Source organism: Lactuca sativa, chromosome 6 (assembly GCF_002870075.4).
Source record: "Lactuca sativa cultivar Salinas chromosome 6, Lsat_Salinas_v11, whole genome shotgun sequence".
Lineage (NCBI taxonomy): Eukaryota > Viridiplantae > Streptophyta > Magnoliopsida > Asterales > Asteraceae > Lactuca > Lactuca sativa.
Window position 1 is genome coordinate 44,765,768 of NC_056628.2, and position 22,920 is coordinate 44,788,687.

Sequence of the window (22,920 nt, forward strand, 5' to 3'; positions counted from 1 at the left end):
TTATGAAGCAAAGTGATTTCTTTTTGAAATTTTTGTAGGTCACTCTTATGATTCGGAAAACCCAAATGGTATGATGATTGTTATGAAGTTTATATGCAAAAGATATGAAATTTATTTTTCATTATTTTCACCGAATAATCTATTTTAGATTTAAAAAAATATGACTTTTCGACATTTAAATTGAGAGTTCAATATGCCCATGAAAATCTATTGTTATAAAAACATAATAAAAAAATCAGTTCAAACAGAACTTTTATGTGAAATTTATGAATGATCAAAAATTGTTTTGTTTTGTTTTTTTTTTTTTTCATATTTTGATTAAGTAACATAATTTGAAGCTAAAATAATATGATTTTTCGACATTCAAATTTAGAGTGTAATATGTCAAATAAAAACCCTTGTTATAAAGAACACAAGGCTCAAATGTAGTTGGTATGAAATCCAAAGTTTAAAAAAAAATAATAGATAAGTATAAAAATCTACATTTTTACATATAATCCACTTGTGAAAAGTGTCTATTTTGGACTTTTTTTTTTTTTTTTTATTTTTATTTTATTATCTTCTTGCATATTTTCTAAAAAACATCTTATAGGAAATAATACTGTTATGGCCATTTTTTCTATTTTTTTATAATTAATTTGACATTTTAAATTTTATATTAAAACATTTAAATATTTTTAAATATTTAAAAGAAAAAAACGTAGTTTTTACTGTTTAGAACATTTTAAACTTTAAAGTTTACTTGAACAGTCTCACGTACAACACACTCGCATTCGCATACCCTGCATTTCTAGGGTTCACTTCCTCGTTCTTCCTCTTCCGGCTTCCGGATTCAAATACGAGGTATTAATCTGTAATTTCTATTTTACTTTTTGCTGTTTCCGATTATCGTTCACTGTTTTAAGCCCTTTTTTCTTCAATCGTGACATTCAATCTCATTTGTGTTTGTCTAATACACGCAGCGACTAAAACTATTCGAAAGTACTAGGAGTTACCATTAAACCCACCTACCCCCTCCCCTCATCGTGTTACCAGTTAGTCAGTCTTCTGCATATATTAGGCTCTTTAGATTCTTGAATTATGTCTGTCAATTCAGATTATCCATGATATGCATCTTCCGAAGCTAACAAGTAACAATCCTTGTTCTATATGGTTAGCCATGTTCCAGTTAAAGGGTTATTTATTAGGGTTTATTTTAGATTTTTGACTGGTTTGAATTCTTAATGTTAATTGGGATAAATTTTAGAACTGTGGGATATTGAGATACATGGTTGTTGTTTGTTTGATTAAAATTCTCATGTTTTTATTGTATGATACTATGATTCGGATGATTTGTTTGTTGATGCAGCTTATGAGTAATTTTAAACTTTACATTCGATAAAGTTTTGATTTTTTTAAGAAATACTGCTTGCTAGATTAAATTTTTAATAGCCTAATGTAGCTGTTTTGTGTTGAAGTTCTAACAGACCACTTCCTTTTGACTCAACGCTTAATTTTTTTACATATAATTTGTATGTTTATCTATTCAAGTGTTAATTTTGACTTACTACAAAAAGACCGACTTAATTTTTTACAAATAATATTATTCATCTGTCTGATTCTTGATTTATGACAGATGTCACAACGAGGTGTTTGGCAGCTTCAAAAGCTTACAGTGAGCTACTGTAATTGGGGTGGAAGTAGTAGGGGAATTAGGTGAAATATTGAGTCTGATCTAATGTTACATTTATGGAATATACATCTAGTTCTAGGCTTACAAATTTATGCTATGTGTAGGGCATTTATGGAATCTCACTTGCCAGCATTTAAAGAAAACAACCCTCAACTAGAGGTGGTTACCGAGCTTAACCGTGGTCAACACCCATTTCTAAAGGGATCATATAGTACGACTTTCTCTCTCTATATATATTATTTATTGTCGTTCCCATAATTTGTTCTTATTTAAAGCTGCTGTTTGATATGCCTCTTACTGGGTCTGGTAAGAAATCGAGTCCGACTTAGTTAGAGTGTGACTTAATCAGAAATGTGTTTGTTTGGTTAGAGAACAAGAATGAGCGTGTTGTATCTGTGATGAACATGACTCCAGAAGATGTATTGCTTTGTGCAACAAGGCTTAGAAATTCACTTGGAAGAAAGGTGGTGAAGTTGAAGACTAGGCATGTTACCAAACACCCCAGTGTACAAGGAACATGGACCACAGACTTGCAGATTTGAAGCACAAGATTTTCATTTGTCAAAAAAAAGAAATGTTTTTAGTGTTTTCTTGGTTAATTTCCCTTGATGATTAAAGATTTGCATTAGATTCTTGGCAATTTGGCATGCATGTTTATGTATGACTAAGTAAGATAGCTTCTATTCTCTATATAAATGGTTCATTTATTGGGCACTATATTGGTACTTGTTTTTGAATGAGTGTTTGTTTTGTTTATATTTTTAACAATTATTCATCCATTCAAGAACATTTTTATTTTATCATTTTTAATCATGTTCTAGTTTTACATCTTTAATATTTGGGATAACCAAGAATAGTCATTTAGTAAATAGGTGTCATAATATGACCACAAATTAATGAAATGCAAAAATAACCGTATTTGAAAATTTAAAAATTTGAAAATATTGAACTAGTTGATTTTTAACTTTGTTTGCGTTTCTCTATCATTCTCTCCTGTCTTCTTCCCTCACATCACTTAATTGATGCAACTCACTTTTTCTTTTCAATGATCTTTTTTTAATCGAAATACATCTATCCTAATAAAAGAGTACCCAACTGCCACGTGACAATTGCTGAGCACCTTCCCATCGAATTTTCTCGCTCAAAAAATCAATGTGAATTTCCAGCTTTACCTTTGCAATTGAGGATATAATTTGTTCATTTTCAACAGTTTGAAATAAGGTAATTCCATAATCTACTTCCTTGATTTTCTGGAGAAAATTGAATTCTTCTTTTGATCAATTTCAATTTGATACGAAACACATGAAATCAGCAATAATTTATCACATCAACAAAAATCAACAACTCCAAATTTGAATCGATTATGTAGATTGTCTATCGATTCTGTACACCGTCTGCGTGACTTCATATATTTTAGACCATCTTGGAAGAAAAAACAAGAAGCATTCAGAGGAAGTAGAAAAACTTATGTTCATTTGAAGAGCAAATAGAGAGAGCGATTGAAATCTTTACGTGGGACTCTATGGTAAAACAAAAGGGGAGAAAGGGGAGAGAGGTATCGAGCAACAGAAGGAGATCAGGAGGAGTGGGGACAAGGATTGCCTCAACATAGTTGGGGAACAATCAGAGAATTTGGGGGAAAAAAGGTTTGCCGAATTTTTGTTCTTTTATATTTTATCTTTTGTTGATCAATCTAAGTGTTCCTTCTTTATCATTAACTATTTTCGCCATATATATATATATATATATATATATATATATATATATATATATATATATATATATATATATATATATATATATATATATATATATATATATATATCAAGATAAGCTTATAAAATTGATTTAAAGCCGAAAGTAAATCTCTTTTTGTGATGGATATTTATGTAAGGTATGCATCTTTGTTATATTTTGTTAATTTGTGTGGCTGTTAGGTTTGATAGATGTTTTGGTAGGGTGAAAACCGATTTAGTAGCTTGGGTACAATGTTTATAGCTTGCACAGTTGCACTTTTATACCCCTATACAAGTTACATCAATTTATTTAATATTGAAACTTAGAGGGCATGTAACACTTGGTGTATTTTAAAATGAGGAAAAAACATATCGTAGGGTATTGGTGTATACTCTATATTTTGATGGGCAGATGAGGTGTCAAAAGATTTTGGTTCAAGCTAAGGTAGCATATTCTCTCCATTGTCAGTTAATTTAGTATTTCTATTAATAAGTCATATGTTTGTTTGTATAATTCTTTTACCTAGATGCTTTTAATACATATGTCAAATGACATGGATTTGTATCAGTTGATCAAGTGGTTCCCATGGATAAAGCTGGAAAGTTACCGATTAAAACAAAAATTGAAAATTCATATGATTGTTTGTCAATCAAAAAGTGGTTTTGCTTTAAGAAATAATAAAACAACAAATAATAGATTTACTATAAAATCATGTTGATGATGTAATAAAACAATTTTGTTTAGCAACTCAATCATTTGTTATTAGAAAGTGAGGCTGACCTATTGGCTCGACTAATTATTACTCTCTCCGTCCCAAATTGATAGTCCACTTTTGACTTTTGAAGTCTTTTTTCTTCAACTTTGACCTTAAACATTTTTATTTGTGTTATATATTACTTGATAAAAGTTATAACAATGAAAAAAACATTTAAAATACAATTCATTCATATATTTTGCATCAAGTATTATCTATAAAAAACAAAAATATTTAAGATTAAAATTGAAGAAAAAAGACTTTAAAAATCAAAAATGGACTATCAATTTGGGACAGAGATAGTATTAATCAGTCAATTGTTTTCATTCATTTTTCTCATTCATTTCCCCTTATGTATCTGACATGTTATAGGTAATACAAACCGATTGTTATGAGAAGAATTCACCATTCATTTCCTATGAATCTTCTGAGTAAAAGAAACATAATTTCCAGTCATTAAGAATAAGCAATTCAAAAAAAATTAGGAAAATATCATGGCCAAGAGTCGAACCAAATAGATAAAAGAAAATGTAAGAAAAAGATTAAATAAAGACATTAGCATAAATTAGCCAATTCTTGGAATTTTGGAGCATAAGTCAACCCTTCTCAACATCGATTTTAATTTGGGTCTTTTTTATTCATTACTTCATATAATCAACAAATATCATTAAAATTAATAGAATCTATGGCTATTTCAACAAAATCATAAATAAAATCCTAATTATTAATTTAGTAATATCGGAACCTCATTATTAAAATTAATGAAACGTATTTGATGATTATTTATTTGGTCCTTAAAAATTAGAAATACACTTATTCATGTATGATTCCTTAGACATTCACAAACTTTATTGCTTTCTATTGCAAAAGGGTTGGCCGTGACATGCATAATATACCAATCTTATATGCTTCTATATTTTACTATAACTTTTTTTTTTTTAAAATTTTCTTTCAAATGGCGGTCACAAGCTTGAACTAAGTTGTGTGAAAGGTTGATATGGTGAAATATGAAGAAATAGGTGAAAGATCAAGAGAGAAATGGAGAGATCAATAAATTTTCTTAAATTCAATAAAACTGAACTGATACGTGTTACAAATGATTTTTTTATAAAAATAATGTTTTTTTTCCTCAACCGTTGTTTCCACGGTTTAAACCTAATTATACAAATATATAAAAACCAATTCACACACAATTAAATAATTAAATAGCATAAATAGGGTGGACTTCTGCATCAGATAAATCCCAATTCCGGCACGACCCACAGCTTGAGCTTGCTTTTGACTTCCGCCTATGTCTCCGTTGTTTCTTCGATTTCAACACATAATAAGTCATTCCACCAAGAACCACCGCCATCGTCACCGTCCCAACCACCGTCACAAAGGCCGCCGCCCATCTATGGTGTCTCCCCACCACAATATACGAAGATGAAATAAACGCCACCGTCGTACAAACCGACGCCAACCACATCATCTTATTAATCACCTCAACCACCCGTCTCTCCGACTTAATCTCCCCCCTCACCACCGTAATCTGCACCACCACCACCGCCAGCGACGTAAACAAAGCAATAGCATTGAAAATAAAAAACACCTTGAAAGACGAGCTGTGTACCATCACCGCCGTCCCATCATTTGCATTGCCACCGGGGACTGTAAAAATGGCGGCGAATGCCACCGTCGCGAAGAGAACCGCCACTACAGTGACGGAGTTTGTGGCGTTGTTGATTCCTTCACGGTGGAGTTTCCGAAGCTCTTTGGCTATCCCGCTCATGTTCCGGTTAGTTTTCCGGGCTTGTTCGAGCTGATTGTGGACGTTGTTTCTGATTTCTGTGACGGTTTGCCGGAGTTCATCCCGTGGCTGGTTTAAGTCGTTGGCTTTAACAGCTCCGTAACGGGATAATGTTTCGATGATTTCCGAGGTTTCTTCTGAAAAATGGAGATCGCTTACGATGTCAAGAGCTGTTTTGTGATCTCGCGTTAAGGCGTTCACGTTTGTGTCACGTAGAAGTAATAGCTCATTAACTATCTGTAGTTAATCAAACCACATAAAACTGTTAGAATTTCAATTTGATAAAATCATCATCTTATCCTTACATCATATTTCGTAAGATATGCACATAAAATGATACATCCTAAAAACCAAATTTCAAAATATTCATCAAATTAAAGGAAATAGAAGGAAAAAGGACAAATCCACATTACATTCTAAAATATAAAAGGGACAAGTTTTTTCAAAGTTGATAAGTTAATACCTCGATTCGTTTCTTTCGTGTGGCGACATGCAAAGCTGTGTTACTGAACTTATCGGGGAGCATGACAATGGTTGGATCAGCATGAAGAAGCAATTTCACGACTTCACAACTAACTCCTTTCACAGCCATATGCAAAGCAGTCTGACCTTTCTTATCTGTTCTTCTTGCAAGATGTGGATCTTTAGCAAGCAAAGCACTCACTATCTCCACGTGTCCTTGTCGTGCAGCTAAATGTAATGCATTTTTACCATTTGATCTCGTGACATTCACCAAGCTACAATCTCTCGATAACAACTCATTGACTATGGATAAATGGCCTCTTACAGCTGCACTTGTAAGAGGGGTTGAATTCGAGTGGCCCACTGTTTTGCTTAGATCCGGATCGTGGTCCAAAAGGATCCGAACAATCTCTGCATATATTCACTTTGATACCATGTTAGATATATACTTGGATTGATATACAAATTAGGCGTTTAACCTATTATTACCTTGGTGACCCTCTCTAGAGGCAATGTGCAAAGGATCAAAACCGGATCTATTCTTCAAAGAAAGTCCTTCTTTAGTTGTGTAAGGCAAAAGTTCCTTCACAACTTCAAGAAACCCTCTTTCTGCAGCTGTAAATAAAGCTGTTTCTCCAAGCTCATTCACCTCATTCACAACCGAAGCTCTGATCTCAGCTACCTCAGCATCAAACTCTGCACCTGTCATTGTCCTCAACATTTGCTCATTAATTTCATCAAGAATCTCTTTCACTGCCATAACATCACCACGTTTTGCAGCTAAGTGAAGCTCAGTGTCGTTGTGTTTTCCTGTCACTTGTTTCACATACTTCTTCTTCCCACTCTGACTCGTTAATGACTTCCCTGAAAGTGATTTTCCTGAACTGGAAAACCCCCATGTGTTTGTGGAGCTAGAGTATGCTAGTGACTTGCTTGAACCTGATCCGTACATTGGAGTACCCATTTTACCAATATTTGATGATGAATATGATAACTTACCGGAATTGGATACCACTAATGCAGGTGTTCTAGGTGAAGGAGGAGGGAATGAAGGGGAAGGAGAGGGAGACCTTTGAAGAAATGGATTTGTACATGTGCCTGAATCTGAACCCATTTCTAGATCCATTTCATCTCCTTCTAAGCATCATTAACAGTAATATATTTTAGTAATAGAATATACAATCGACATTGATTAATTCTATAATAAGTTCCATAATATATAGCAATTAGACTTTCGACTGATTCAATTGAATACGGATCTATATGGTCTTCAGGTGATACCAAACCAGAACTAATTCAGATCTCGAAGAACATATAATAACACGTTTATGTGAGTGCATGTTTGTGTGTGTAAGTGTATATATATGAAATGAAATTGGAGAAATCAGGATTACCTTCGAAGACGGTGTTCATCGTTGGTTAAATTTATTGAGGTAAAAGAAAATATGAGATCATATAATATAGGTGTGGAGGATAGTAGGTGATATTAGGGTTTATAAACGAAAGAGCTACCGGAGACGGGAAGAATGCGGTGGTTTTCCGGTGATCAATGGCGCTACCGGATTTCCACATCGATTTAGTTATGCATTTACGATCCGCTTAAGACTCCGTCGTGTATTTAAAGGTTTCGCAAAGAGGTTCATAAAATAGGTTATATTCAACCCTTAGACTTTTAGATAATTACCATGTCATCCTTATCAATGAGTATGTATGCCGTGGTAATTGGTGTAGACACACGTTTGGTGAAACCAAATTAGATATCATCAAAATCCGTCATGAATTTGTTGTAATTCTATCACAAAATAGTCCTAATTAAAGTGTAAATCTGTCGTGAACCTTTTTAGAGACTGATTATGACGGAAATTGTTGTCAAATACGTAGTATAAGTTTTTTAAAGCCTTATCAAATTATACTACCCCTGATATTTCTTCAGCGTCCGCCACAGTAAACAACAGTGATATGGACTAGATCTAGTAGTTAACAACAATTTTATGAATTATTGAAAGCATGAAAAATACAAGAAAGTAAACGAACTTCAATCATACATACAATATGTGAGGAACATTGGCTTGAACGTTTACTTAAGTTTTACTTTGCTTCTTGAAATAAACAATATTTTCAGCAGCGATATTTTGCCAAAATGAATATTTTTCATAATTAGTGGTAACAAATTAACCACCATTTTAACAAAATGCCAAAATATGACCACTTGATATGAAACTTGGCCAATTCCAGCCTACATGATTAGTTTTGAACTCCATTATCGTGACCACCTATTTAAAGTTGTAACATTTTCATAAACCGCACTTAATTTCGTAACTCATATAACTAATTTCGAAATCTAACAAAATATTTGGATGTTGTTTGTACTTGTTATTTTTTGATGTTTTGTTCATAGGTTGTTTGAGTTCAAGTGACCATCAAACCAATAGGAATGACACCCAAACAATGATAAATTAATTGCAAGGTGTCTGTGTTTTGCAATTGGTGATATCGAGTACATAATTAAGAAGGGATGATGAAAGTATATATTGTGTATTCATGATAAAAAAGCATCACTCTGTTGTCCACTTCAATAGCTTTCAAGAGTCTCTTTCATACATTGTTTCAGAGTCTCCCTTTCTTTTGGCGGGCTTTCTTTCTTTTGCTTCCTTATGCTTCTATATAAGATGCTAGCACTTATAGATCATCCATTCAAAGGAAAGCCCTCAAAATAGAGCATCAATCGATTATTGAAGATGGCTAATGAGGTCTTCACTCCCTCTTGTATACTTTGTTGGATGTCCTAAAAAAGGGACATGAGTTCGAAGTTGGAAATATTTAGGCCTAAAAAAACAGCAAACATGGTTGTTTTATTCGGTTCAAAAATTGAGTAATTGACATCTAGTTCTTGGTTTGACACCATTTCGGATGGAATGTATTAAAGACTAATCTTTAGATATGAGTTGTTGTCAACAGATAACAAATATCCATTCATAGTTTTTCTTTAATATAACGAATAGATGGTAAGAAAAAACGTTTTTCATAACTTAATTTTGTTAATAAATAAATTTAGAAGTTATTGTCAATCAGTAACATATGTGATTAATCAAACCTTTTTAGCCTTGATGACTTCTAACGTGGCGTGAATGACAATTTAGGTGCTGTTTGTTTTTTTGAAACGAAAATCCATAAAGTCTGTGGACCACCTCTGCAACCCTCTGCAGTAGAAGAGGTAGATCAAACGGCTACAGACTGTAATAAAAACGTGTTTATTTTTTTTAATATTTGCATGCTGCTGCTGATATTAAAAAATTAAAAGAAACTGATTTTATAATCCGAAAATAGTTTATTAATACAAAAAATTTAATAATGTATGACATTTCGGCAAGAATGTATGATATTTCAGCAAAAAGTAATAATATTTAACAAAAAATAAAGATATTTTAGCATAAAATAATGATATTTCATCAACAAATTATTATTATTCAATATATAAAAAGAAAAAAAAAACTTCAACAAGAATAACAAAAAAAAAAACGAAAAAAAAATATGAAATAAGATTTCAGCAATATATAATCAATATTTTAGCAATAAAAAAAGAAGAAAAGGAGGTTGGAAGAGGTACGAAGAGACAAAACAATTGCTCTACCAAGAAGAACACGCATAGATGTTTTTTAATCCTAAGACTTCTGAAAAACAAACAACTGCAAGATGAAAAGTGTTGTGCATGTGCTGGGCCGCGCAGTAATAAGAGGTCTGAAGATGTTTTTTTTTTTTTTTTCCAAAAAACAAACAACACCTTAGAGTTGTATCATATATGTTTTAGCACATTAAAACATATATTTGTTGGGTTTTTTTGTATGTAAAATACTATTGCCTCCGTCCCAAATTGATAGTCTACGTTTGACTTTTGAAGTCTTTTTTCTTCAACTTTGACCGTAAATATTTTAATTTGTGTTATATATTACTTAATAAAACTTATAACAATTAAAATACAATCCATTAATATATTTTGTATCAAGTATTATCTATCAAAATCAAAAATATTTAAGGTCAAAATTTAAGAAAAAAGACTTTAAAAGTCAAAAGTGGACTATCAATTTGGGACGGATGTAGTATATAATATGAAAGTGAAAACCATATTTATATAATAGGTATCAAGGTTGTCAAAACTGAGATCTTATTTATACTATATAATATGAAAGTGAAAACCATATTTATACAAGATTGTGATCGTAAGATCTTTACCAAAATAAATTCATATTCAAATTTGCTCGCAAGATAGTGTAATTAAGCTTACTTCTAAATCATCACTCATAATTTTTATTGTTACAAACCATAAACATTAAGAAATAATCATCTTAATTAGAAATAATATCATTTTGATCGTGTATAAATAAGACATAAGATCACAAATGAATTATTATAATCGTGTTATGCCTAACTCGAAGTGAACTAATAAAATGATGATGTTCTAGAAGACTTTTTGTAACTTGTGACACTCGATTTCAAGTTGAGTAAATGAACTTTTGATAATCAGTTATATAATAAAACTAAAGAGGTGAGATCGGGTTGTAGTTTGATTGAAATTGTTTTTCATTTGTAAAATCTTAAAATCGTAAGATCATGAGATCAAAATTGAGATTTTAAACAACCTTGATAGGTGTTGGTATTTTTGTATCATCAATGTGTATTTAAGTGTAATAGATTGACTCAAAATCAATCTTGACGAACATTAAACAAGCAAGAAAGATACGAAGTGCACACTTATTTAAGTTTATTTAAGATTCAAAGTAGACTGCCATTTAGGGACGAAGCACCTGAATGAACGGGAGTTCAAGTGCAGTGTCCCTAGGAGTGGGGCCAAGTGACAGAGCTGGCTGGGGTCGAGTTGTTTTGACCTAGTTTTTGAAATCTGTATTTTTGGAAATAAACTTGGTTTTTGACTTTGTTTTGACCCTTATAGAAAGAACTCGAATTAGTGATAGTTTTTAGACATCAAACTGTTTTAATGACAGTTTTTCAGACATAAAACTGTCTTATAACAGTTTTCTGATGGAAAAGCTACTTAAACCAATTTTGGTCTTCATTTTGATGGTAAATTCGAAATTCATAACAATCAGATTCTATGTTCTTGCTCTCATATTCTGAGTATTATCCGTTTAACGATTGGAAGTACCACAAAAAAAGTGATATCATAATTTTCAAAATTTTCAGCCTTTATGTATCCTAAATTTCTAACTAGAGATGGCAAAAAACAAAAACCTGTACCCCATGCGTACCCGAAAACCTAACCCAAGTTGACCGGGTAAATCTCCGAGTTGACCGGGGACGGGGACATGGATGAGTATTACCCGAATACAAAAAGCGAGGATGGGGATGGGGATGGTTCTACCTTTCGGGTACCCATACCCGTACCCGAAACCGGCCCCGATGGGTATCCGATATATATATATATATATATATATATATATATATATATATATATATATATATATATATATATATATAGGGTTAGAATCAAACGTGAATCATAATTATTGTGTAAACATATGACTAAATTTTGGCTATGAAGAGTTGTGATTTTAGGGGTACATGGTATTAACATGGGATAACATTACTATATCATTACACATAATTAATTGTAAGGGTAAATTAGTCTAATTGGTTAACAAGAATTTATGGAAGATAAGGATACTAATAAATTCAATTTAAATTAGATTTAAAAAATTAAAGTTATTTTTTTTAAATTTTAATTGAATTACAATATCTTTTAATATTATTAGTAAAATCTAGAGTGTTTTTTTTTTTTTTTTTTTTTAAGAAGTTGATTATTTTTGGTAGTATTCTTTAAAAATACAGTATAATAAATTTTGCGTACCGGAAATTATTAATGGTTAAAAGCAATTATTTTTTTTAATTTAAAGCTTGAATTCTTTAAGAATAGAAAAATATAGTCTAAACTATTCTTGAAGAATAAGCACTGTTCATGGTTAAAAGTAATTTTTTTTTTTTAATTTAAAGCTTGTTCCATATCATGAAAATCGTTACCAATCGATTATTTTAGTTAGAACTTCTTGATGATGAGAATAGTTGATATTGATATTCTTATAAGAATAGAATTAATTATATAAGAATTATAGTTAATTATTTATGAATATGTTGCATAAATATGAATTTCAAATTCATAAATGACATTCTTGAATAACAAGACATGATCAAAATGCATAACTTACATCTTTTAAAAATAATATAACATTCTTGGAAAAAAAAACATTCGTAATAAGTAGTTTATAAAAAATAAAAAGGAAAACAATTACAACTATATGAACTATTCTTATCGTAATTAGTTTCCATTCAATAATTAGTTTCCATTTTGCATTCCATCTTCAAGAATCGCTTTCAAAATATCTTTGTTGAACTCTTATATTTACAATCAGAATCTCTAAGAATGAGATAACAATTACATATGAGAAACAAAAATCCATAAATCAATAATTATTGTAAACTATATTCCTAAATTGTTATAAACAGCTAAAATCCATGAGAAACAAAATCTTGAATTATTTAAGAGTGAGATAATAATTCTTGTAAAAAAATTGTTGAATTCTTTAAGATATGATAATAGTTTGCTACTATGAGATTCTTTAAGAATGACATAAATGTAAACTTGTAAAACCAACTTAGTGCATAGTGTTAGAAAAATAAACTAAGAAAAAGTAAATATAAAAAATAATTAAAGTTGAAATTGTCTTCAATATGACCCACTGATTTTACGAGGATATGACCATAACATTTTCAGTCATACAAATGTATACCTAAATTAAATGTACCAGCTTAGATATCCTTTTCATATCCTCTAAAAACGAACATACATTAAACTTTAACAATGGAATAACAATCAAACTTTCTAATGTCTTCAAAAATCTTTAAAAAAATTTGAAGAAACTAATCAACCTTTAAACCTTACATTAGGTGCAGACCTTTAAAGACAAGAATCTTAGAGGATTTGATGAGTTCAGGAGCGTCCAAAAGACTAGTAACATGGTTATAAATCGGCATCTCAACAGCCACACCATCTTTAAGAGCCTTAACCTGTTCATACATAAGATCAAAGTCATTGACTTGTGGATCAAGTGCAGTCACTCCCTTCGCTTTCCTTCCAGTTCTGTCCAAAGATTGGTAATCATCTAGACATATAACTGTAGTTGTATCACTTATGAGTGTATTTGAGTCGGGATTCCCTCCTTTTGCAAGGGAAGCTGCACCATCGAACACATTATTCAATCTTTTCTTAAAGATTGTGCTCCCTAAATTTTAAAATTGTAAACAAAAATTCTTTATTCTTATATAACATTCTTTAAGAATTATATTTTTAGTGAAACATTTGGCAATAATATTTTTTTACAGAAAACATATAAAAAAATCATTCAGATTTAACTTTTGGATTTCGTATGTCAAAATTCTTTGAGAATATCATAGTTACTGTGTGCCTTTGACTTTGAAAGTAATAATAATTATAATGACTTCAATGCTGGAACTAAGCCCTAAATCGAGAAGACAAAGGTTAGGCGAGTCCTGTACTAATGCTTGCTCAAATGATGAAACCGAATAGAATCTAAGGATCCATCATACAACTGAGAACATTATATTTGCAATTTCATCCAAAAATTAACTTCAATGCTGGAACTAAGCCCTAAATCGAGAAGACAAAGGTTCAAAAAGAAACCAAAAAGCAAAATATTTTAGATATAAATCGAGATTCATCAAAAAAAAAAAAAAATGAGAAATCTAGATTCAACCATAGTCATCATAATGAAATCGAGACATCAAGAGAGAAAGGAGATATATTACCTTATGAAATCCCATCTGATGAAATCAACATCCTAAATTATTTAAAAGAGGTAGGATAATTATCAAGAAATATATTACCCGAAGCAACTTTTGATCAAAAACATGTCGTAACCCTAAAAAAGCGCACATGTAGGGTTGTTTCAGTACCAAAATCAGCCACTAATATTCGGGGGGAGGTTATTTCACAGGGTCAACGGATGCTCTGATCATTAGGAATGGAGCATGAGCTGGAGTAGGGGGTCGATTGACACACACATCCTTGATTTTTCCTTCTGGTTCTTCCTGGGATTGTGGTGAATATGGTGAAAGAGTGATTTAAGGGAAAGAAAATAACCGATCCCATGTTTAAGGGATATATCATATGTAAAATTCCGAAATTACCCTTGAATGTTGATTGGTCAAGAATCAGTCACACATTCACACAAATTAGAGATTATATATGAACCCAACACACATACACACTCTCTCTCTCTCTCTCTCTTTCTCTCTCTCTCTCTCTATATATATATATATATATATATATATATATATATATATATGTAATTATTTATGTTTTTATTTTTAATAATGCATAAACAAATGTTCAATAGACAAAGTTAAGTTTTTAACAATCAAACATATAGCTTTGGGAAGACCTTTTATGTCTTTTTTTTTTCCAAAAAATGATTTAATTTGTAATCTTGAATGTTATTGTTCGTGTTTCAAGACATTCAGTAATTATAATGCTTTATATTAGTGTTGTTAGTTTTTGTTTTGTTAGTTAATATATAATTATGAGTTATGTTTCATAAAAGTTCAAAAGTTTGTAACGGAAAAAATCCCCGATTACCCGGTAAGGATGGGGATAATGATAGATTTTTAATCCCCGATGAGAATGGAGTCGGATACGGAGATAGGGCTAGGGATTTGGGTATGAGGATAAGAAACACAAAACCCGATAGTATACTCGTATCCATTGCCATCCTTATCCTTATTTCTATCGATAGGTAGTATTTTATAACAAATCCTATTAGCAACCGCTTTACCTAATGTTTAAGAAAGGAATAACGGTCAGTTGAGTTAACTCGGGTGTCGGTGAAACAGAAATCGACAAAACCGGTTTGGATCAAAACTCACAATCACTAATGGGGAACCATAATTCCGGCGGGCGCCACCACTTACGAAACCGTAGAAATGGTGAAACTGAAGTTCAAGTCCCTCATTCTCAATACGGACCTCCATCAAATCAAGCACCACAAATCCCGTCGAGCTCAATTACGCATAACCAAATGGCAGTAGTATCACTCCCTTACTCTCAAGTCGACTGTAACTTGCGAGCTCTCGCCGGACAAGCAGAGGGCTTTGGTCGCTTCGCCGTTGGTGGACTTAACGGACCGCTCTACCATGTCACTACTCTATCAGGTTTAGTCTCGCTAATTAATGATCGTTCTTGACTCTCGTTATCGTTTTATTGGATTATTAGGGTTTTGCTATCAATGTACAGATTCTGAAATCGATTTTGCCAAATCTTATTCAATCGATTCATTTTCAGATCATTGATGTTATACATTAAAAAAGCTTTTACCTTGTTGTGTAGATGATGGACCTGGTTCACTTCGTGCTGGATGTCGCAAGAAAGAACCTTTATGGATCGTATTTGAAGTTTCGGGTTCCATTGAACTGTCATCTTATCTAAATGTATCATCTTACAAGACCATTGATGGACGTGGACAGAGGATTAAGCTTACTGGAAAGGGTTTGAGGCTGAAAGAATGCGAACATGTGATTATCTGCAACCTGGAATTTGAAGGAGGTAGAGGACATGATGTAGATGGCATTCAAATCAAGCCTAATTCAAAACATATATGGATTGATCGTTGTAGCCTCCAGGATTATGATGATGGCTTGATTGATATTACCCGCCAAAGCACAAATATTACCATTTCCCGGTAATTAATTAATCTTTAGCAGTCTCCATAACTGTAGTATACAACACTTTATAAAAACACATCATCTGTGTATCTGATTTACGTGTAACATGATACTTTCAGTTGTCACTTTTCAAACCATGACAAGACAATGCTAATTGGAGCAGACCCTTCGCACCATGGAGACAGATGCATGTGTGTCACTATTCACCATTGTTTCTTTGATGGGACTCGCCAAAGGCATCCACGTGTCAGGTTTGCCAAAGTACATTTGTACAACAACTACACCAGAAACTGGGGAATTTATGCTGTCTGCGCTAGTGTTGAATCACAGGTAGTACACAAATTTCAATTATCTCCTTATTCTTTTTTTCATTTTTCATTTTTAATCTCTAAGCATATGTATAAAACTATGGTGTATAACTTATCAATCGTTTACTTCAGATATACTCTCAATGCAACATATATGAAGCAGGACAGAAAAAGGTGGCTTTTAAGTATCTCACTGAGAAGGTAAACTACTACATACTTTTTACGGTTGAGTGGTACCATATGCAGTGATGGTTGTACATTGTGCAGGCAGATGACAAAGAGGAGGCATGCACAGGCTGCATTGTGTCTGAAGGTGATCTGTTTATGGCTGGAACTCAAGCTGGCTTATTGGGTCCAGATGCAACAAGTAGTTTTTTTCATCCAAGTCAATACTATGAGACATGGACTGTTGAACCTGCAACAATGGAACTTAAAGATGTGTTGAAGCATTGTACAGGGTGGCAACAAGTTCCGCGCCCAGCTGGCGAGTAATCGGTTGTGTATTCTTGCGCGAATATATATTATATTGATGTATACGGGATGATAATTTTTATGTGTAGTTATGTCGTATTTGATAAGTTAATATGTAGTTATGTGTTTGTATGAGGACTGATGAGTGCTTCCAGCGGATACATATTCATGCTCATATTATCGCTGATTTGTGTTTAAGCTTTTAAAGAGGATTTCTATAAAAGACTGATTCTGTTTTTGGCAAGTTTGACACAAAATTTGAAAGTAAATAAGTTGTAGCCTAATCCTAGTGGTTTGTGCTTTGTCTTAATTTGAATGGAGGTAGGAGATGTCGAAACCTTCTTCTGCATCATGCCACCATGATCATGGACGATCGGCCTCAATACAACGAATTATCACAACCAATCATCTTTCTTCTTCTCTCTTGCAGCCCTCCTTCCCTTTTCTATGTCCCTCTCTCTCCCTGTTTGCTGACCTGGAAGCTCTCTGCGCTCCTTGGCGTGGGCATGCAAGATGAACATTTCCAAAATATGAAGCTTTCCCCCAAAATACTACAATTTTGGAGACCCTACATTAAAATGGTTTTTTGGCATTGTAGCACAAGAAGTTTGGTCAATTTTTACCCGTCAATCACACCATTATAACACCAGATACCGGAAGAGCAGCTGACTTTAGTGATTTGACATTTTAAATTAGATTTTTATATATTGTTTAAGTGCCACATAATATCCATGGTGGAAAACCAATTGATTTATATGGGTCTTGGTGAGTATTACTTCGTCTTTGATGAGAATATCCATGATAACCGAGGATCAGACCTCGAGTTCTTGATTTCCGCCCTAGAAAATTATCATCGTGGCTGAGATCTTGTTCGACGATTGTGTTGGGTTTATATTTTAGTAAGGTTAACAATTGTAAGGTATCGAAGTCATCGCCGGTGATGTCATAGATATAGTGGTGAATCCGGTAGACAACGATGGTTTCACTAATTTTGAAGCCTAGTTGAGCCGTAAGATTCGAATTGATTTTTCCGATTTTTCCTTCGTTAGGAGTGAATTCAAATGGGAGGCCGAGAGAGTTTGCAAAGTCATGAAGACGACGATTGTCCATATCACCATAACGTGACTAATTGTTCATATGTGCCAATTAGGCATGGTTACTTGGTAAATATGAGGGTCCGTCCTGATTTAATACGTAAAAACTAACTTCAGTGACTAATTGCATAAAAAAATCTTGAATGACTAAATGTGTAAATTGATCAAACTTCATTGTGTTACGGTGCCAAAAATCCACATTAAAATGTTGTTTTTTTTATCTATGAAATATAACACAAACAGAAACATGTATGATGTTATTTTTAATAGAAATGTCAAAATTAGAATGGTTGACTCCGAAACCCATTAGAACATTTCTTAAGGGGGTGTTTGGTTAAACTGATTTAAGCTTCTTTTTAGCTTATTACCGGTTCCACACCGGTATAAGCTAAAAATAGTGTTTGGATAGAAATAGCTTACCAAGTTGCCATACTGGAAATAAGTCAAAATCTATAAATAAGTCCCTTCTAACTTATAAGCTTATAAGTTATAAGCTATAAGTTGAAAAGTACTTATGAAAAGTCATAAGTTAAGCCAAACACCCCCTAAATACGACATCAACCTTACAAAAGTTAAAACCTTATCAAAACCAAAGTGCATACCAATCAAATGGGTTTTTGAAATTCTCAAAACAATTTATTGACTTAAAAAATGTTTATGCACTTTTTAAAATAAATTTTCCATTAACTTCAAAACTAAGAGCATCTCCAATGCAAGCTTGTTAATAGTTTTTTACTATTTGTTTGACCACTTAGTATTATTAAACATCATTGGAGGATTGCTTTTTTGCTTTTTTTATTTTTTTATTTACCACTAAATATATATTGAATAGTCAATATAGTATAAATGTTTGACAATCTAACCTTATCATTAAGAATATTTCATTTTACATACATAATTTTATTTTAGTTGAAATAATATTTATTTCTTTAATAAATAATTATTTATATTAGATGTTATAGATGTTTATATATTATAACCAAAATGAAGTTTAATACAAACCATTTTTAATAAAAATATGATGCGTTTAAAAACAACTAATTAAATGAAGCGGTTTTAAAAAACAATTTATATACATGTGGACCAATTAGTTAAACTTAAAAAAAAAAAGCTATGTTGAGGTTAACAATTTGAGATATAATTTAATTAGAGTTTAAAACTAATAGAATGATGAGTTGATAATAACTTTAAGTTATAAGATAACTTAACCATTGGAAATGTGCTAAGATTTATAAAAAAACATTTAAACTCGACTTTTAATTTCTCTTTATAACTACAATAACTAAGAAAAATAGCAATACAAATATTTTTTTAACTTTTTAACGTATTTGATTTTTACCATTAAAAATCCCAAACACCCCTCAAACTTGAAATGCTCAAAAAAATTACGTAGTTACATATATTGACAATAATCATGTCTTAATACCCTGCTAACTGTTTTTTTTTCCTTCTTCCCCATAACAAGTAGCTAAGGGGGATCCATCTCCCAACCACCCTCTAGCTTCGAAGAACGCCAAACCTTTGTTCGTTCACTGGAAATCATTACAAGTGAATCATACTTTCACCCATCTGTCTCATGAACCAAAGTTAACCATCAATCTCTTCAAAACCAGAGAAAAAACAATGAACAATATGAAGCAATTACACAAACATCCGAGCGCAAGCCATAAAAGAGATGAAGAGATGATGTCTACCCATGAAATCCCACCTTACTCCCCCAAATCCCTCAAACACACATCAGCAGTCAGATCTATTTCACGGTCCGTTAATTACATCCTCAAAGAACAACGTCTTCTCTTCACCCTAGTCGGAATCCTCATCGGCTCCGTCTTCTTCATCTATCAACCATCATTATCTACCGTTTCCTCAATCAACACTGTTACTAGCAACGAATTGCCCTCAATGCAAGCAGTTTCATTCTCCCAACGTGACACCAACACCCACTACAGCCGGCCAGCTACCCACGACACTACAGGACAGATTCCGGTGGGGATTGGGTGGAAGAGGATGCGGGTGGTGGTGACTGGTGGATCAGGGTTCGTATGTTTAAATATGTAATATGGACAATTATATATATAACACAATACCCAAAAATACTTGGTAAAATAATTCTTTTTCAAATCTGATATAACACAATATTAAAAAAAATAATCCCTATTCTAATAAATGAATAGTTTTAATTTCTTTTTGCAAAATGTCATTTTAATATAACTTCTTATTAATATTATACCATATGTCATTTAGATATATTAGACAACTCTTTTTTTAAATTCAAATTTACATTTTCTAATTATATGTTAAATTTGAAGTTATAATAACTTTAAATTTTTGATATATCTATTAATTAATAATTTATTTAAAATAATTAATTAATAATTATAAAACTTTATTATAAAAATTTAATTAATTTTATAAATTAGTTATCTAATAATAAACCCAACTAGTTTATCCAGTAGGTACTATTTTATAAAAAATCCTATTAGCAACCGCTTTACTTGATGTTTAAGAAAAGGAATAACGGTCAGTTGAGTTAACTCGGGTGTCGGTGAAACAGAAATCGACAAAACCAGTTTTGGATCAAAACTCACAATCATTAATGGGGAACCATAACTCCGGCGGGCGCCACCACCTACGAAACCGTAGAAATGGTGAAACTGTAGTTCAAGTCCCTCATTATCAATACGGACCTCCATCAAATCAAGCTCCCGTCGAGCTCAATTACGCATAACCAAATGGCAGTAGTATCACTCCCTTACTCTCAAGTCGACTGTAACTTGCGAGCTCTCGCCGGACAAGCAGAGGGCTTCGGTCGCTTCGCCGTCGGTGGACTTAATGGACCGCTCTACCATGTCACTACTCTATCAGGTTTAGTCTCGCTAATTAATGATCGTTCTCGACTCTCGTTATCGTTTTGTTGGATAATTAGGGTTTTGCTATCAATGTACCGATTCTGAAATCGATTAATCTGCCAAATCGTATTCAGTTGATTCATTTATTCAGATAATTGATGTTATACATGAACAAGCTTTTACCTTGTTGTGTAGATGATGGACCTGGTTCACTTCGTGCTGGATGTCGCAAGAAAGAACCTTTATGGATCGTATTTGAAGTTTCGGGTTCCATTGAACTGTCATCTTATCTAAATGTATCATCTTACAAGACCATTGATGGACGTGGGCAGAGGATTAAGCTTACTGGAAAGGGTTTGAGGCTGAAAGAATGCGAACATGTGATTATCTGCAACTTGGAATTTGAAGGAGGTAGAGGGCATGATATAGATGGCATTCAAATCAAGCCTAATTCAAAGCATATATGGATTGATCGTTGTAGCCTCAAGGATTATGATGATGGGTTGATTGATATTACCCGCCAAAGCACAAATATTACCATTTCCCGGTAATTACTTAAGAAGTATTAACAGTGACTATTTGTTAGTTCAGGTTGATGAAAAAACAACTTTTTGTATTTTAACTTTCTTTTTTGTGTATTTAGTTGTCACTTTTCAAACCATGACAAGACAATACTAATTGGAGGTGATGCTTCACACCATGGAGACAGATGCATGTGTGTCACTATTCACCATTGTTTCTTTGATGGGACCCGCCAAAGGCATCCACGTGTCAGGTTTGCCAAAGTACATTTGTATAACAATTACACAAGAAACTGGGGAATATATGCTGTCTGCGCTAGTGTTGAATCACAGGTACACAAATCTCTAAATTTCCTTTTCCTTTTTCTTTTTTTTGATCTTTAAGCATATGTATATAACTTATTGATTGCTTACTTCAGATATACTCTCAATGCAATATATATGAAGCAGGACAGAAGAAGGTGGCTTTTAAGTACCTCACTGAGAAGGTAAACTACATACTTTTTATCGGCTGAGTGGTACCATATGCAGTGATGGTTGTACATTCTGCAGGCAGGTGACAAAGAGGAGGCATGCACAGGTTGCATTGTGTCTGAAGGTGATCTGTTTATGGCTGGAACTCAAGCTGGCTTATTGGCTCCAGATGCAACAAGTGGCTTATTTCATCCAAGCCAACACTATGAGAAATGCTCTGTTGAACCTGCAACAATGGAACTTAAAGATGTGTTGAAGCGTTGTACAGGGTGGCAACAAGTTCCATGCCCAGCTGGCGAGTAATCGGTTGTGTATTCTTGGGTGAATATATATTATATTGAGAAATTTGGTTTTAATTGTTGATGCAGAATCGATTTTCCTGGTGGGTCCATCCCAATGACATGATTTTGAAGTGTATGAGTTAATCTATGTTGTATGAATCGAGTGTTTGAGAAGGGAGAAATCCGATTTATGATGCTAGGAACGATTATTTTCAAAAAAGAAATCAGATGCTTGTTGTTGATGGATATGATTCTAGACATCTTTTTAGTTTTTGGTTTGATTGTTTCTTGAAGATCGGAAGATAAAAGGGGTGAATACTTCTTGATTTTTAATTTCTTGTTTTGTGAAAAGGACGATGAGAGAGAGAGAGAGAGAGAGAGAGAGAGAGAGAGAGAGAGAGAGAGAGAGAGAGAGAGAGAGAGAGAGAGAGCCTTTTCATTTTTTAATTATTAAAATAAATAAATAATTATTAAAACTTTAAAAAAAAGATTTTAGAAATAGAAAATAAATACCCAAGGATATTAAAGTCATTTCAGTTTACCGATGGACCAAATCTACAACCAAAATAGCTCAAAAGGACCACGAAACAAAAAAAGTCGGGGTTTGAACTAAAACCCTAAAAAAATCATACCACATGGACCATTTTTGCAATTTTGTCTTTTTTTAATAACCAATAAATCAAAACGAAATAAAAAAGTTCCATTAACTTCAAAAATAAGATTTCAATAAAAAAAAAAATTTAAACTTGTCTTTTAATTTC

General features: G+C 32.6%; 5 protein-coding genes across 5 annotated transcripts; 3 read left to right on the top strand and 2 right to left on the bottom strand.

The window, feature by feature from the left end:
- The first annotated feature begins 693 nt into the window (after positions 1-693).
- On the top strand, positions 694-2,389 carry LOC111887495 (54S ribosomal protein L51, mitochondrial). Its single transcript, XM_023883666.2, has 4 exons — positions 694-843; positions 1,616-1,695; positions 1,777-1,883; positions 2,042-2,389. Exons 2-4 carry the CDS (start codon positions 1,616-1,618, stop codon positions 2,212-2,214), a joined length of 360 nt encoding a protein of 119 aa, XP_023739434.1. The 5' UTR covers positions 694-843; the 3' UTR covers positions 2,215-2,389.
- A 2,738-nt stretch (positions 2,390-5,127) lies between these two features.
- LOC111887497 (ankyrin repeat-containing protein ITN1) lies at positions 5,128-7,827 on the bottom strand. Its single transcript, XM_023883668.2, has 4 exons — positions 7,809-7,827; positions 6,904-7,548; positions 6,416-6,825; positions 5,128-6,189 (listed from the first exon to the last, which is right to left on the bottom strand). Exons 1-4 carry the CDS (start codon positions 7,825-7,827, stop codon positions 5,365-5,367), a joined length of 1,899 nt encoding a protein of 632 aa, XP_023739436.1. The 3' UTR covers positions 5,128-5,364.
- Positions 7,828-13,362: 5,535 nt separating this feature from the next.
- On the bottom strand, positions 13,363-15,212 carry LOC111887488 (phosphoribulokinase, chloroplastic-like). The gene is made up of 2 exons (XM_023883659.1): positions 15,080-15,212; positions 13,363-13,706 (listed from the first exon to the last, which is right to left on the bottom strand). Exons 1-2 carry the CDS (start codon positions 15,210-15,212, stop codon positions 13,363-13,365), a joined length of 477 nt encoding a protein of 158 aa, XP_023739427.1.
- Positions 15,213-15,269: 57 nt separating this feature from the next.
- On the top strand, positions 15,270-17,184 carry LOC111887452 (probable pectate lyase 4). The gene is made up of 5 exons (XM_023883627.3): positions 15,270-15,651; positions 15,827-16,178; positions 16,281-16,491; positions 16,602-16,670; positions 16,737-17,184. Exons 1-5 carry the CDS (start codon positions 15,375-15,377, stop codon positions 16,959-16,961), a joined length of 1,134 nt encoding a protein of 377 aa, XP_023739395.1. The 5' UTR covers positions 15,270-15,374; the 3' UTR covers positions 16,962-17,184.
- A 3,434-nt stretch (positions 17,185-20,618) lies between these two features.
- Positions 20,619-22,407, top strand: LOC111887437 (probable pectate lyase 4). The gene is made up of 5 exons (XM_023883605.3): positions 20,619-20,899; positions 21,079-21,430; positions 21,527-21,737; positions 21,824-21,892; positions 21,957-22,407. The coding sequence occupies exons 1-5, from the start codon at positions 20,767-20,769 to the stop codon at positions 22,179-22,181; spliced, it is 990 nt and encodes a 329-aa protein (XP_023739373.1). The 5' UTR covers positions 20,619-20,766; the 3' UTR covers positions 22,182-22,407.
- Positions 22,408-22,920: the final 513 nt, after the last annotated feature.

Excerpts from the sequence above, each read along its gene's own strand:
- LOC111887495 (XM_023883666.2), top strand. The coding sequence starts at position 1,616 with ATGTCACAACGAGGTGTTTGGCAGCTTCAAAAGCTTACAGTGAGCTAC. Across the intron at positions 1,696-1,776 it reads GGAAGTAGTAGGGGAATTAG|GGCATTTATGGAATCTCACT; the intron begins GTGAAATATTGA and ends TGCTATGTGTAG. Across the intron at positions 1,884-2,041 it reads ATTTCTAAAGGGATCATATA|AGAACAAGAATGAGCGTGTT; the intron begins GTACGACTTTCT and ends TTGTTTGGTTAG.
- LOC111887497 (XM_023883668.2), bottom strand. Across the intron at positions 6,826-6,903 it reads CTCTAGAGAGGGTCACCAAG|AGATTGTTCGGATCCTTTTG; the intron begins GTAATAATAGGT and ends GAATATATGCAG. Across the intron at positions 6,190-6,415 it reads CACGAAAGAAACGAATCGAG|ATAGTTAATGAGCTATTACT; the intron begins GTATTAACTTAT and ends GATTAACTACAG.
- LOC111887488 (XM_023883659.1), bottom strand. The coding sequence starts at position 15,212 with ATGGCAATGGATACGAGTATACTATCGGGTTTTGTGTTTCTTATCCTC. Across the intron at positions 13,707-15,079 it reads ATTATCCCCATCCTTACCGG|GGAGCACAATCTTTAAGAAA; the intron begins GTAATCGGGGAT and ends TTTAAAATTTAG.
- LOC111887452 (XM_023883627.3), top strand. The coding sequence starts at position 15,375 with ATGGGGAACCATAATTCCGGCGGGCGCCACCACTTACGAAACCGTAGA. Across the intron at positions 15,652-15,826 it reads CCATGTCACTACTCTATCAG|ATGATGGACCTGGTTCACTT; the intron begins GTTTAGTCTCGC and ends CTTGTTGTGTAG. Across the intron at positions 16,492-16,601 it reads GCGCTAGTGTTGAATCACAG|ATATACTCTCAATGCAACAT; the intron begins GTAGTACACAAA and ends CGTTTACTTCAG.
- LOC111887437 (XM_023883605.3), top strand. The coding sequence starts at position 20,767 with ATGGCAGTAGTATCACTCCCTTACTCTCAAGTCGACTGTAACTTGCGA. Across the intron at positions 20,900-21,078 it reads CCATGTCACTACTCTATCAG|ATGATGGACCTGGTTCACTT; the intron begins GTTTAGTCTCGC and ends CTTGTTGTGTAG. Across the intron at positions 21,431-21,526 it reads ACAAATATTACCATTTCCCG|TTGTCACTTTTCAAACCATG; the intron begins GTAATTACTTAA and ends TTGTGTATTTAG.